Source organism: Arachis ipaensis, chromosome B04 (genome assembly GCF_000816755.2).
Source record: "Arachis ipaensis cultivar K30076 chromosome B04, Araip1.1, whole genome shotgun sequence".
Classification (NCBI taxonomy): Eukaryota; Viridiplantae; Streptophyta; class Magnoliopsida; order Fabales; family Fabaceae; genus Arachis; species Arachis ipaensis.
Window position 1 is genome coordinate 102,222,706 of NC_029788.2, and position 15,699 is coordinate 102,238,404.

Sequence of the window (15,699 nt, forward strand, 5' to 3'; positions counted from 1 at the left end):
AAGGTTAATTAAACTCTCTATTTATTGTCTTATTCATCAAGCTTCCTAACCTTTTTCCTGTTTTCTTTGTTGTTATTCATTTGGAATTCTCCACACTTTGGCTTTGCTTAGATTTGTACGTACATATCTTTACTGATTCGTTGTATATTGGCAAAGTAAGGAGAACGTTTGACTTCAAATTTTAGTACAACTATATGAACCATTTACTTATTTCATGTATTCATCCCAATTACACATGTAGGGGTGACAAACGGACCTAAATCCGTCAGACCGGCCCGCGTAACCTGACAAAAAAGGCGGGCCGGGATGGAAAATTGGGACTGCCAAAGAGCAAAAGCCTGCCTAACCCGCACCGCCTAAACCGCGGGCTTTGGTGGTGCGGGGCGGGCTTTTCCGCCGTGCTTAGTTTTTTTGGTAAGGGGTTATTTTTACAATTTTTTGGTCAAAATCCAACTTCTCCCAACCCAACTTACAAGAGTGAGAAGAAAAAAATTGAGTGTTTTGGATTATGTTTATGTTGCTTTGGAGATAATATTTATAATTATGTTTTGAATTATGTTTATTTTGCTTTGGAAACAATATTTATAATTATATTGTAGATGAAAACTTGGTTTATAATTATGTTTATTAGATATTTATAATTCCAAAGACTTTAATATTTGTGAATATAAAAAATATAATTTTTTATGTCTTTAGAAATTATAAATTTATTAATATGGTTATGAAATTATAATTCCTTGCTTGCCACCCCTACACACATGAATGAACCTTTTACCTAGTCATCACATTCATTCCAAGTACGTCATATACACTGAACCATATAATTTTACAATTTTATACACGTCTCAGTGTTGTTAATTGTAGTTATTCATTCGTATTCTTTTAGAAACTGTGTAACCTTTATCAGTTACACACACACACACACACACACACACACACACACACACACACACACACACATATATATATATATATATATATATATCCAAAACTTAATACCCAACACACAAAATTAAAGAATTAACTATGGTTCTAGGATTCTCACCTTACCAACGGGAAATTGGGACAAGACTTGGCAAGTCCACCAAGTTAATTTGATCCTAAACACCGAAATTACATAAAATCTCAAACCAAAGCCCAAGAATTTCGAAACTGAAAATGGGGAAATTGAGGAAGAAAACATGACTTTCTTACCTAACCAATGACTGGGCTGTAGAGCTTGCCACCGCGGACGCGTAACCGCAAACGGTGCAACGATCGGAGCTCCGGATCAAAAGTTACAAGGATTTGATTATGGAAGTGAGGATTTGTGTTTTGGAACTCTCTTCTTCCCTCTCTTGAAGCTTCCAGCGTGAATTGCATTTGAGGGAGAGAGAAGATGGCTGAAGCTATCTTTATTAAGTGTTAATTGGGCCATTATGGGCGCAGTTCGTTCGGTTCGGCCCAATCTTGGGTCAATTCTTTTAAAATTGGTGTCAAAATTTTTATTTTAATTTTTTCTATCACATTAAATTATAAAATTTAATTTTTTAATTTTCTTGATTAATAAATAATTATTAGCTAATTATTTACTAATCTCTTAGGTTTTACATCGGTGATATTAAGCCATCTATTTTTGTTAAGGATGTTATAGATCTTTCCGAGTCTACTGATGTTCTTAATCCTATTTTACACTTTGTAAACTTTTTAGATATTAATATCTCCCTTAATGAACCTAATCAAATTTCTTTTCATATCTCATCACCTCTTGAGTCACAATTTCCTATTCATGTTCATGATATTTTACATAAAGAACTCCCTATTTATTCTGATTCCATTGCAAATCACATCCAAGATAGTGTTACGGACAATCATATTCCATGTGAAATGGTTATTGGTCCTGTAAATATTTCTGATCCTTTTAAACAAGTTTTGTCATTGGAGGAGGTCCCTTCTTCTTCAATTTGTCCTAATCCTTTGAATGTTAGTTTCTCTAGTTGCTATCATGTATCTAATGATCAACCTTCCCATTGCATATATTCCCACTTATTGTCTGATATCCAACAACATATTTCTCCCCCTATAGTTTTCTCGTTACCTTCAGTTACTCTTAATGTTAAACCATCTTCTCTTGATATTTGTAAAACCCGGTTAATTAATATATAATTAACCCATAAATTAGAATTTATTCTAGAAAATTATAAGAATAAATTTTATGGTTTAATGTGATAGAGAAAATTAAAACAAGAATTTTGACACTAATTTAAAAGAATTTGGCCTAAGATTGGGCCGAACGGGCCCAACCGGGTCCGTATTAGGCCCTTGGCCCAACCCAAACCCATTAAACACAAAGAGCTCAGCTCTTCTTCTCCTTCCCATAAGCAAAACATGCTGGGAAACATTGAAGGGTGGAGGAAGGAGAGAGCAAACCCTTGGCCAACATTCAAATCAATATAACTTTTGATCCGGAGTTCCGATTGACGAGCCGTCAGCGGTCACGTGTTCGTCTCGGAATTCTTTAAAAAGCCCAGTACTTAATCTGGTAAGAAAGCCACCTTTCCAGTTTCAATTTCCTCTTTCCCAATTCGAAAATTATGTGTTTTAGGTGTTGAGGTTCTTGGTTAATTTGATGTTTTAGAGTCAAATTAACTTGAAGAATTAGCAGGATTTTGTTTGATTGAGGCATATTCAAGGTAAGGATCCTCAAACTCTAGTGCCTTAATTAATTATGTTTGTGTAAGAACCGCGACAAATTAATTGTCTAATTAAGTAATTAATATTACCCAAATTAGGTTCCAAAAATTTAGAGTGAGATTTGATGATTTAAATATAATTTTTGGACTCAGTGGATTTTTTCAAAAACCGTGAACCGACAGCCGAACCGGTCAAACCGGTTTAAGTCTGCCCGGCACTACGCGAGAAAAAGTAAAAACAGTCAAAAACCTAAGAAAATTATTAGAATTGGAAAACCGGGCATTAATTTTAAAGGTTTGGCCCAAAGTTGGGCCAAATGGGCTAAAAATGCTAACCAGTTGGACCGGGCCCAAGCCCAACATATATAAGGGTTCATTAAGTGAATCCATCAGCCATAACACTCTTACAAACACAACACACACCAGAAATTGAGAGAAGAAGGAGAAGAGAGAAGAATCACTATTCACATTTCACTTCAAACCGCGATATCTTGAGCTACGGTGCTCCGATTCGCGTGTCGTCAGTGGCTACGTGAAGCTCTCACCGAGCCCATTATTTTCATCTAACTTTCCTAGGTAAGAACTCGAATTTTCTCTTCCTTCTTGGTGCCCTTAGAATTTTGAGTTTGGTGAGTGTTGATCTTGAGAAAAATTTGTATTTTGGTTGTTTAGGTGCCAATCATTAGTGAGAAAATGTTGGGTTCTATCCAAAATTTCAGTGAATGAGGTAAGATTTCTCAAGAACCCTTGTAAATTGATTTATGGTGAGTATTAGGTTTTGATTTATGTGAAATATGTGATATTAACTTGAATATTGGAGCTTGTTGGCAATTGTTGATGCTTGTTGGAGTGATTGGTGACTTGGATTGGGGTTGGAAGCTTAGCTTGTGCTCAATTGGGGTTTTGGTACATATTGGAGATCGGCCAAGGTATGGTTTCGGTTTCCTCTATGTAATATATAATATATCTGGATACTTAGGATAGTGACCCATATGATAGGATTGAATTAAATTGGTTGTTGGAAGTTGTGGTATGATGATGTGTGGTAATTTGTTGATTTGGGATTGTTAATGAATTGATGAGTTTTGGCTATTTTGATGAATTGTGATGTAATGTTAATAAAGTGATGTTGAAGAATGAGATGGAGGTTGAATGAGTTTAATTATGATGATTGATAATGATATGATCGTGATGAATGATTGTGTGGATTGAAAAATGATTTAGTATGATATATGTGATGTTGAGGTTGATGATATGGTAATGTGGGTGGAAAATTTGAATGAGGGGTGAATTATGACAAAAAGGGTAGGTTTTGATGTAAAAATTGAATTTGGAAGGGTTTTGGTTTGATTTTGGTTGAGGATTATGGAAAATTAAACTTTGTGAACTTTTGGTAAAATTAAAATTTTGGTGAACTTCCATGAATCATATCCCGAGCAACCTTGCTTGAAATTCAATGCTTTTTATACCAAATGACAGATGATTGAACAAGCTTTAAAATGGTTTGAGTTTCCTGGAAATCCGATTTTGGTAGAGGAAGATATGATTGTGGGAAGTTTGGTGTCAAAATCTAAAATTCTGCAATGTTGCAGAATTTTGTGATTTCTGGCTTGTGTGTGCACGCACACCCCTGTGATTTTTCGAATCTGTGCGCACGCACTGCCTTGAGCGTACACACACAGGGGAAAGCCTTCTGTTGAGAGCTGACGTTAGGATTTTTTGCCAGTAAAGAAGTTCATAAAAACAGTCGCGTTGTAGATATAGTCTCTAAACCGACAGAAATCCCTTCGTACAAATGTTTTGGTTGTCACAAGTAACAAACCCCTTTAAAATTGATAACCGAGTATTTAAACCTCGGGTCGTCTTCTCAAGGAATTGCAGGGAAGTATGTTCTTATTATTGGTTATGAAGATTGTAAAATTGGGGTTTTGAGAATAGGGAGCAAGTAATTTAAATTGCAATTAAAATAAATAAATAACTGTAAAATAAACTTTTGGCAAGGTATGAGAAATTAGAAGTCCTAGACCAGTTATCCTTATCAACAATAATGAAAATGGACTCTTGATTCCACTTAGTTAACCTTTACTAGAGCAAGGGAAGGTCAAGTGACTAATTAGTTTGATCTTCAAATCCTAGTTAATCCCTAAGGAAAGATTGGGATTATCGAAGTTCAGTTCAATTAGCAAAGAATGTAGAAAGCTAAATTAAAATCATAAATATCTGGAATACCTCAAATAAAATACATTCAAAGCAGTAAAATCTAACATGGAAAAGTTCATAAGCCAATTGGGCAACATAAATCAAATACAAATAAAAGCATTAGAGTCAATAAAAATAGAAGCGAAAGTAAATAGAAAGGGACATTGAACCTGGGATCGAGAATCACTCCTAAAATTAAGAGAAGTCCTAAATCCTAATCCTAAGAGAGAGAGAGGAGAGAACCTCTCTCTCTAAAACTACATCTAAAACATGAAAAGTGAAATTATGAGAGCCTTCTTATGAATGGATGCATTCCCCCACTTTATAGCCTCTAATCTGTGTTTTCTAGGCCGCAAACTGGGTCAGAAATAGCCCAGAATTCGCTGGTCTCGAATTCAACCACGCTGGATTTTCGTCACTGCGACGCGGCCGCATGGATCACATGGTTGCGTTGCCTAGCGTCAGGAAAACTATAGCATATTATATACCAAATCGAAGCCCCGGACGTTAGCTTTTTAATGCAACTGAAATCGCGTTGTTTGGACCTCTGTAGCTAAAGTTATAGCCGTTTGAGTGCGAAGAGGTCAGGCTGGACAGCTTAGCAATTTCTCCAACTTCTTGTATTCCTTCCACTTTTGCATGCTTCCTTTCCATCCTCTGAGCCATTCTTGCCCTGTAATCTCTGAAATCACTTAACACACATATCAAGGCATCTAATGGTGATAAGAGAGGATTAATATTAGCAATTATAAGTCCAAAGAAGCATGTTTTCAATCATAGCACATAATTAGGAAGGCAAATGTAAAATCATGCAAATAGTATGAATAAGTGGGTAAAGAGTTGATAAATTCCACTCAATTGAGCACAAGATAAACCATGAAATAGTGGTTTATCAAGAGCGCTAGCACAACCTGTGAGCGCACATAACCAACGAAGTTTTACAACCTGTGCGCACGCACATGTTGGAAGGTGCATTCTGTTGAGGGCGTTCGCACGTCTTGTGAGAGCAAACAGAATTATGAAATTTGGTACTTTTGCGTACCCACACCTCTATGCGTACGCACACTTTTTGAAAATTCTCCTGGGCGTGCGCACGCACACCCCTGTGCGTTTGCACACGCCCTGTTTTTCAACTTAAACTTTGTTTTCAACTATTTCACCTTCCCAATAAGTTTGTAAACTTCTGTGATACCTATTTAAGATTCTTTGGCTTATTTTTAGGTATCAAAACATGGGAAAGATCCTAGAAGATTGAATTTGGTATTATTTTGAAAAGTTAGAGAACGAAGGCTTAGGTTTCTGGTGTACTGAGGATGGGTCTGGTGAAATGAAAAGGGAAAAAGATACCTGAATTGAGAAATTGACGAACTAATGAGTTCGGAATGGAAATGTTGAATTGACAGTGGTTGAGATGAGTCGAGGACTCGGAATGAAATGATGGATCCATGCTGTACTGAAAATGTTTTCTGAAAACCACTGAATTAGTGTTTTATATTGAGATTGTTGAGACGCTATGCGCTTGGCAGGGATGGTGCTTAATCCCGCCTATCGAGGTAGCAGCGGTGGCCTAAGGACGGTAGTTAATCCCGCTTACATTGAGATGTGAGGTCTGTGGCAAGAGTATCTCGGTCGCATCCCTTCAGATCATTAGAGTGTGCAGGCACAAAATCCTGGACGGTGTTCCGAGCACCATATCTCGGGGGTTCCCAATTATGATTCTGAAGGGCGACATCTCCATGGAGATATGTCGGGCTAGCAGTTGAACCGACAATGTGATATCGCAGCCAGTAGGACATGCATTCATCATATGCATCTTCTATCTGTTTGTATGCTTTACCGACTTGTAATTGCTTGCCTCGTTGTATAACATGCCTAATTGCCTACTTGAATTACTTGCCCTAAATGCCTATTCTTGTGTTTTACTTGCATTGATATTAATTGTGTTTTCTACTGGGATTGAGGAGGTTCGGAAGGCAGTGGCGATGGGATCGCACAGAGGATAGGTTGGTGAAGGCTGTGGGACAGCAGAGATCTGTTAGATTAGAAAATCCTTTAAGTTAGATTACCCTTTATTATGTTAAGGTTTAATTTATCCTTTGATGTTTTAGTTATGATTTAAGATGAATCTTGTGATGGATATAAAGTTCTAGGATTGCCTCTGGCATCTCGGAGTCTTATATCTTACATCACTGGGCACTATTACCATACTGAGAACCTCTGATTCTCATACCATATTTCTGTTGTATTTTTCAGATGCAGGACGCAACCCATCTCAGCGGGTTGCTTCGATGATGACAGAGTGGAGGATCTTGGATACATTTTTGGAGTCTTTTTACTTATTTTGTATATGTCTCTCATCTTTTGTATTTAATTTTGCCTAGAGGCTTACTTTGAGAGAAAATCTTGTATAAGATGTTTTTAACTTTTAGTTTTCTGTATGGTCTGTATATAGCTAGCCGGCTTAAACTCCGCGAGTCGTGGCTAGATTCTTATGCTATTTTAACTTTCAGAACTCTGTTATGTCTGTATATAACTAGTCGGCTTAAACTCCACAGGCTACGGCTAGTATTTTATGACTATTATACTAATATATCTACATATGCCTTGTTATCTTGTATCTATATCATGTGTCTTTATGCTTGTAGCTTCGTGTGATCGTTTCGTGCTTTTGTAACTCTATTTTTTATCTTATTTCTTCACTAGGCTTCTAGAATTACTATCTCTTCTATATATATAATATCGTATAAGACTTAAAATTGTCGTGACCTTTAATTATCATTTGCTTTACGGCATGAGATAAGGTTTAGGGCAATTAGGGTATTACATTTAGTGGTATCAGAGCGGTTCGTCCTCGTGAGCCTGAAGGATGGACCGATTGTGCTTCATTGCCTACTTTGTGTGTCTTTTCTTTGATGCTATTAGGTTATCTACTTGATATTGCATAGCATGCTTGTTTGTGAGTGCCTGTTTGGGATAATTGAAGCACTAGGATTTTGATATTGAGACTGATCACCTTGATATCGATTGTTTGGTGTAGACAGGAACCCTAATGGCCACTCGCGGACAAGGCGTACACATTCACGAGCCGAGAGTAGAAATGCACAACCGGCCAATAACCATGCCAAATTTATGGCAGCAATGGCGAATCTCACAAACACCATGGAAGCTAATGCTGCTGCGACTCTGCAAGCTGTGCAGAGGTTAGGCCAACCGGCTGGGAATGGAAATGGGAATGGCGAAGGAAACACGAATGATAATGTTAAAAGGAATGAAGATAACATGGGAGGCGCTCCGATGACCTTGGCGACTTTTCTCAAGGTTCATCCTCCAAGTTTCAGAGGATGAACCAACCCCACAAAGGCGGACAATTGGTTCCAGGCTTTGGAGCGTGCTTTACAAGCACAGAATGTTCCAAATAACCAATATGTAGAGTTTGCTGCCTACCAGCTTTTGAGAGAGGCACAACATTGGTGGCAAGGAGAGTGCCGCTTGCTCCAGCTTCAGAATGCTGATGTTCCTTGGGATGTGTTCCAAACGGCCTTCTACAGGAAGTACTTTCCTGAGTCTACAAGGGAAACGAAGGAGATGGAACTCATGCAGCTGAAGCAAGGTTTCTTATCTGTGGCAGACTACACTAGCCAATTTGAGGAGCTTCGTAGGTTCTCTAGGGTGTGTCAAGGTGCCCCGAAGACCTACGAAAGTTGGAAATGTATCAAGTACTAATGGAGCTTAAAGGATAGCATCATGACTATTGTGGCTCCTATAGAGATTTGTATTTACTCCGATTTGGTGAACAAGGCTAGAGTAGTTGAAGAGTATGCTAAGACGGTAGCCTCGTCAAAGGACACTCATGGAGGAAATACTAGTAAGGGACGTGGCAAGTACTTTTTGCCGAGGGGGCAGAATTTCAAGAGAGGAGGACATGCGCCTCAAGGATAAGGGGGCATCAGAAAGAACACTCATGATCAGTTTCAGCATGGCAAAGGCAGAGGAAACCAGAGTAAGGTTTCTCCGTATTTAACTTGTGATTGATGTGGACATTTTCATACGTATGACTCTTGTAAGATTGGTTTAGGTGGTTGCTTCAACTGTGGTTTGCCTGGTCACATTGCGAGGGACTAAACTCGAGGGAAGAACCCGAATGCGGGCTAGAGTCCGCACCAAGGGCGAGTATTTGCTGTGAACGCCAAGGATAATTCTAAGGTAGTTCCATTGATGAGAGGTATATCTTTAATTGGTGATAAGACCTTAGTTGCATTGTATGACATTGGAGCTTCGCATTCGTTTATTTCATTTGCTAAAGTTGAGGAACTAGGCTTGAAAGTGTCAGAATTAGCATTTGAATTGCATGTACATACTCTGCATCAGACGGTTATGACTAGATCGAGTTGTAGACAAGTAGGTTTCAAACTTGAGGGTAGAGACTTTGTGCATGATTTGATTTGTTTACCAATGGTTGGATTGGAGATGATATTGGGGTTTGATTGGTTGTCGAAAAATCGAGTTTTGTTGGATTGCTTTGAGCGGTCAATTCAGTTTATGCCGGAAGTAGAAAATGGAGCAGTGATAGCTGAGGGTTACTATCTGAACTATATGATACTGCACTGTAGTGGGGAAGAGTGTCAGGGTTATGCTCTATTGGCTACAAATGCGTTAGGTGATAATCAGAACCTAGATCAAATCCCGATAGTTAGAGACTTTCCGGAGGTGTTCCCAGAAGATATTCCTGAGTTCCCACCTCAAAGAGAGATTGAATTTACGATTGAATTGGTGCCGGGAGCCGGGCCAATGTCGATTGCGTCGTATAGAATGGCTCCGATAGAGTTGGCAGAATTAAAGGCTCAGTTGGAAGAGTTTCTGAACAAGAGGTTCATTTGACCGAGTGTATCTCCGTGGGGAGCGCCAGTTTTATTGGTGACGAAGAAGGATGGAGGAATGCGACTTTGCGTGGATTACCGACAGCTGAACAAAGTAACTGTGAAGAACAAGTACCCGCTACCAAGGATGGATGACTTGATGGATCAACTGCAAGGAGCTGGGGTGTTTTCCAAGATTGATTTGAGATCCGGTTACTATCAGATAAGGGTGAAGGAGGATGATATCCCGAAAACTGCATTTAGGACGCGCTATAGACACTACGAGTTTGTGGTGATGTCCTTTGGGTTGACGAATGCACCTGCTGTGTTCATGGATTACATGAATAGAGTATTTCATCCCTTTTTGGACAAATTCGTGGTGGTTTTCATAGACGACATCTTAGTTTATTCTAAGACAATGAAGGAGCATGAAGAACACTTGAGAATTGTGTTCCAAATCTTAAAGGAGCGGAAATTGTATGCTAAGTTTTCCAAGTGTGAGTTCTGGAAGGAAGAAGTGAAGTTCTTAGGTCACGTGGTGAGCAAAGGAGGAATAGTGGTGGATCCTTCTAAGGTAGAGGTGGTGATGGAATGGAAAGACCGACAACGGTGACCGAAGTCAGAAATTTCTTAGGCTTAGCCAGATATTACCGAAGATTCATTGAAGGATTTTCTCGAATTGCACTACCAATGACTAAGTTGACAAGGAAGGAGGTACCGTTTGTGTGGACATCAGAGTGTGAAGAAAGTTTTCAGACCTTGAAACAAAAGTTGACTACAGCGCCTGTTTTGATTTTGCCGGAACCGCATGAACCGTTTGAAGTGTACTGTGACGCTTCTTTAAAGGGTTTGGGTTGCGTGTTGATGCAACACCGGAATGTGGTGGCATACGCATCGCGTCAGCTAAGACCGCATAAGGTAAATTACCCAACTCATGATTTGGAATTAGCGGTGATTGTGTTTGCATTGAAGATTTGGAAACACCACTTGTACGGAGTGAGGTTTAGCGTCTTTTCTGATCATAAGAGTCTCAAGTACATCTTTGATCAGAAAGAGCTTAATATGCGTCAGAGAAGGTGGATGGAGTTGCTAAAGGATTATGATTTTGAACTAAGTTATCACCCCAGAAAGGCAAATGTGGTAGTAGACACTTTGAGTCAGAAGTCTTTGATGATCGCTTGGATGAGGATCAAAGAAGAGGAGTTAGTGGATAAGTTTTTAGATCTTAAGCTGGATATTGGTAAAGTTGCCGGAAGAGCTTGTTTGAATCAGTTGCAGATTTCAAGTACGTTTAAAACTGAGATTCAGAGGGCTCAGTAAGATGAGCAGAAGCTTCAGAAATTATTTCAAACAGTTGGTAAGGAGAGGCATGGAGAATTTACTAAGGATGATGAAGGATTGTGGAGATATAAGGGGAGAATTTATATACCGGATGTCGGGAGTTTGAGGCAAGACTTGTTGTCAAAAGCTCATAACAATGGGTTTTCTATTCATCCCGGAAGTACGAAGATGTATTATAACTTAAAGAAGATGTTCTGGTGGTCTAGGATGAAAGGTGATGTAGCTACAGTGGTATCCAAGTGCTTGACGTGTCATAAGGTGAAGATAGAGCATTAGAAACCGTCGAGAATGCTACAGCCACTTGAGATTCCTCAGTGGAAGTGGGAAGGAATTGCGATGGACTTTGTGACCGGTTTACCGAGGACTAGGTCGGGATTTGACGTGGTTTGGGAGGTCGTGGATCGCTTAACCAAATTCGCTCATTTTCTGCCTATCCGAGTAAACTATTCTATGGAAGAGTTAGCAAGGTTGTACATCAAGGAGATCGTAAGGTTGCACGGTGTGCCATCGAGCATAGTGTCGGACCGTGATCCCCGATTCACATCAAGGTTTTGGGGAGCTTTTCAAAGGGCTTTCGGTACAAAGCTATGTCTCAGCACCGCATATCATCCACAAACGGATGGACAGTCGGAGAGGACTATTCAGACGTTGGAAGATATGCTGAGGGCGTGTGTCTTGGATCAACCTGGAAGTTGGGACCGTTACATGCCATTGGTGGAGTTTGCGTACAACAATAGCTTTCATGCGAGTATTGGGATGGCTCCGTATGAGGCCCTGTACAGACGAAAGTGCCAATCTCTACTTTGTTGGTATGAGTCTGGTGAAGGAAGTGTATTGGGTCTTGATTTGGTAGCAGAGACTACTGAGAAGATTAAGAAGATTCGAGAAAGGATTCTAACTGCGCAGAGTCGACAGAAAAGTTATGCAGATCAGAGAAGAAAACCATTAGAATTTGAAGTGGGAAAGCATGTATTTCTGAGGGTTACACCGACGACTGGGATTGGAAGAGCAATCAAAACCAAGAAGTTGAATCCGAGGTATATAGGACCATTTGAGATCTTGAGGCAATTCGGGCTAGTGGCATATCAAGTTGCTTTGCCACCTCACTTGTCTAACTTGCATGACATATTCCACGTGTCACAACTCTGTAAGTACACGTCGGATGCGGCTCATGTGTTAGAGCCCGAGTCGGTCGAGTTAAGGGAGAATTTGACGTTCCAAGTAACACCGGTGCGTATCAACGACACTAGTGGGAAGAAGCTGTGAGGAAAGGAAGTTTCATTGGTTAAGGTTGCTTGGAAGCAAGCAGGAGTAGAGGAGCATACCTGGGAATTGGAGTCCGAGATGCGAAAGGATTACCCCGAGCTATTCTCAGGTAATCACTAAATTTTGAGGGCAAAATTTCTTATTTGGTGGGAAGAATGTAAGAACCGCGACAAATTAATTACCTAATTTAGTAATTAATATTTCCCAAATTAGGTTCCTAAAATTTAGAGTGAGAATTTGAGGATTTAAAGATGATTTTTGGACTCAGTGGATTTTTCTGACTCAAAAAATGTATTTTCTGTGAAAAACCGAGAAAAAACCGTGAACCGGCAGTCGAACCGGTCGAACTGGTTTAGGTCTGCCCAGTACTGTGCGAGAAAAAGTGAAAATAGTCAAAAACCTTAGAAAAATATTAGAAATGGAAAATCGGGTGTTAATTTCAAAGGTTTGGCCTAACTGCTAAAAACGCTAACGGGTTGGACCGGGTCCAAGTTGGGCCCAAGTCCAATATATATAAGGGTTCATTAAGTGAACCCATCAGCCATAACACTCTTACAAACACAACACACACCAGAAATTGAGAGAAGAAGGAGAAGATAGAAGAAGCACTATTGACATTTCACTTCAAACCGCGATATCTTGAGCTACGGTGCTCCGATTCGCGTGCCGTCGGCGGCTACGCGAAACTCTCACCGAGCCGTTACTTTCATCTAACTTTCTTAGGTAAAAACTCGAATTTTCTCTTCCTTTTTGCTGTCCTAAGAATTTCAAGTTTGGTGAGTGTTGATCTTGAGAAAAATTTGTGTTTTGGTTGTTTAGGTGCTAATCATTAGTGAAAAAATGTTAGGTTCTAACCCAAATTTCAGTGAATGAGGTAAGATTTCTCAAGAACCCTTGTAAATTGATTTATGATGAGTATTAGGTTTTGATTTATGTGAAATATGTGATATTAGCTTGAATATTAGAGCTTGTTGGTGATTGTTGATGCTTGTTGGGGTGATTGGTGACTTGAATTGTGGTTGGAAGCTTAGCTTGTGCTCAATTGGGGTTTTGATACATATTGGGAATCGGCCAAGGTATGGTTTCGGTTTCCTTTATGTAGTATATAATATTTCTAGAAACTTAGGCTAGTGACCCATAGGATTGGATTGAATTAAATTGGTTGTTGGAAATTGTGGTATGATGATGTGTGGTAATTTGTTGATTTGGGATTGTTAATGAATTGATGAGTTTTGGCTATTTTGATGAATTGTGATGTAATATTGATAAAGTGATGTTGAAGAATGAGATGGAGGTTGAATGAGTTTAATTATGATGATTGATAATGATATGATGGAATTGTGTGGATTGAAAAATGATTTGGTATGATATATGTGATGTTGAGGTTGATGATATGGTAATGTGGGTGGAAAATTTGAATGAGGGGTGAATTATGAAAAAAGAGGGTAGGTTTTGATGTAAAAATTGAATTTGGAAGTGTTTTGGTTTGATTTTGGTTGAGGATTGTGGAAAATTGAACTTTGTGAACTTTTGGTAAAATTAAAATTTTGGTGAACTTCCATGAATCATATCTTGAGCAACCTTGCTTGAAATTCAATGCTTTTTATACCAGATGACAGATGATTGAACAAGCTTTAAAATGGTTTAAGTTTTGTGGAAATCCATTTTTGGTAGAGGAAGATATGATTGTGGAAAGTTTGGTGTCAAAATCTAAAATTCTGCAATGTTGTAGAATTTAGTGATTTCTGGTTTGTGTGCGCACGCACAGCCTTGTGCGCACGCACACCCCTATAATTTTTCGAATCTGTGCGCACGCATAGCCTTGTGTGCACACACACATAGGGGAAAGCCTTCTGTTGAGAGCGCTAGCACAACCTGTTCGCGCACATAACAACCGAAGTTTTACAACCTGTGCGCACGCACAGCCCTGTGCGCACACACACGTTGGAAGGTGCATTCTGTTGAGAGTGTACACACGTCTTGTGCGAGCGAACATAATTAGGAAATTTGGTACTTGTGCGTACGCACACTTTTTGAAAATTCTCCTGGGTGTGCGCACGCACACCCCTGTGCGTACGAATACGCCCTGTTTTTCAACTTAAACTTTGTTTTAAACTATTTCACCTTCCCAACAAGTTTTTAAACTTCTGTGACATCTATTTAAGATTCTTTGGCTTATTTTTGGGTATCAAAACATGGGAAAGACCCTAGGGGATTGAATTTGGTATTATTTTAAAAAGTTAGAGAACGAAGGCTTAGGTATCTGGTGTACTGAGGATGGGTCTGGTGAAATGAGAAGGGAGAAAGATACCTGAATTGAGGAATTGACGAACTAATGAGTTCAGAATGGAAATGTTGAATTGACAGTGGTTGAGATGAGTCGAGGACTCGGAATGAAATAATGGATCCATGTTGTATTGAAAATATTTTCTAAAAACCACTGAATTACTGTTTTATATTGAGATTGTTGAGACGCTATGCGCCTAGCAGGGACAGTGGTTAATCCCGCCTGTCGAGGTAGCGGCGGCGGCGTAAGGACGATGGTTAATCCCGCTTACGTTGAGATGTGAGGTCTGTAGCAAGAGTATCCCGCTCGTATCCCTTCGGATCACTAGAGTGTGCAGGCACAAAATCCTAGACGGTATTCCGAGCACCATATCTCGTGGGTTCCCAATTATGATTCCGAAGGGCGATATCTCCATGGAGATGTGTCGGGCTGGCAGTTGAACCGACAATGTGATATCACAGCCAGTAGGACAGACATTCATCATATGCATCTTCTATCTGTTTGTATGCTTTGCCGACTTGTAATTGCTTGCCTAATTGTATAACATGCCTAATTGCCTACTTGAATTACTTGCCCTAAATGCATATTCTTGTGGTTTAATAGCATTGATATTAATTGTATTTTCTACTGGGATTGAGGATGTTCGGAAGGCAGTGGCGATGAAATTGCATGGAGGATATGTTGGTGAAGGCTGTGGGACAGCGGAGATCTGTTAGATTAGAAAATCCTTTAAGTTGGATTACCCTTTATTATGTTAAGGTTTAATTTATCCTTTGATGTTTTAGTTATGCTTTAAGATGAATCTTGTGATGGATATGAAGTTCTAGGATTGCCTCTGGCATCCCGGAGTCTTATATCTTACATCACTAGGCACTGTTACCATACTGAGAACCTCTGGTTCTCATACCATATTTCTGTTGCATTTTTCAGATGCAGGTCGTAACCCACCTTGGTGAGTTGCTTCGATGGTGACAGAGCGGAGGATCTTGGATACATTTTTGGAGTCTTTTTTCTTATTTTGTATATGTCTCTCATCTTTTGTATTTACTTTTGCCTAGAGGCTTACTTTGAGAGAAAA

At 39.4% G+C, this 15,699-nt stretch overlaps 1 protein-coding gene across 1 annotated transcript; it reads left to right on the plus strand.

Annotated features, from left to right (window-relative positions):
• LOC107636780 lies at positions 9,087-9,749 on the plus strand. Its single transcript, XM_016340268.1, has one exon. The coding sequence runs from the start codon at positions 9,087-9,089 to the stop codon at positions 9,747-9,749; it is 663 nt and encodes a 220-aa protein (XP_016195754.1).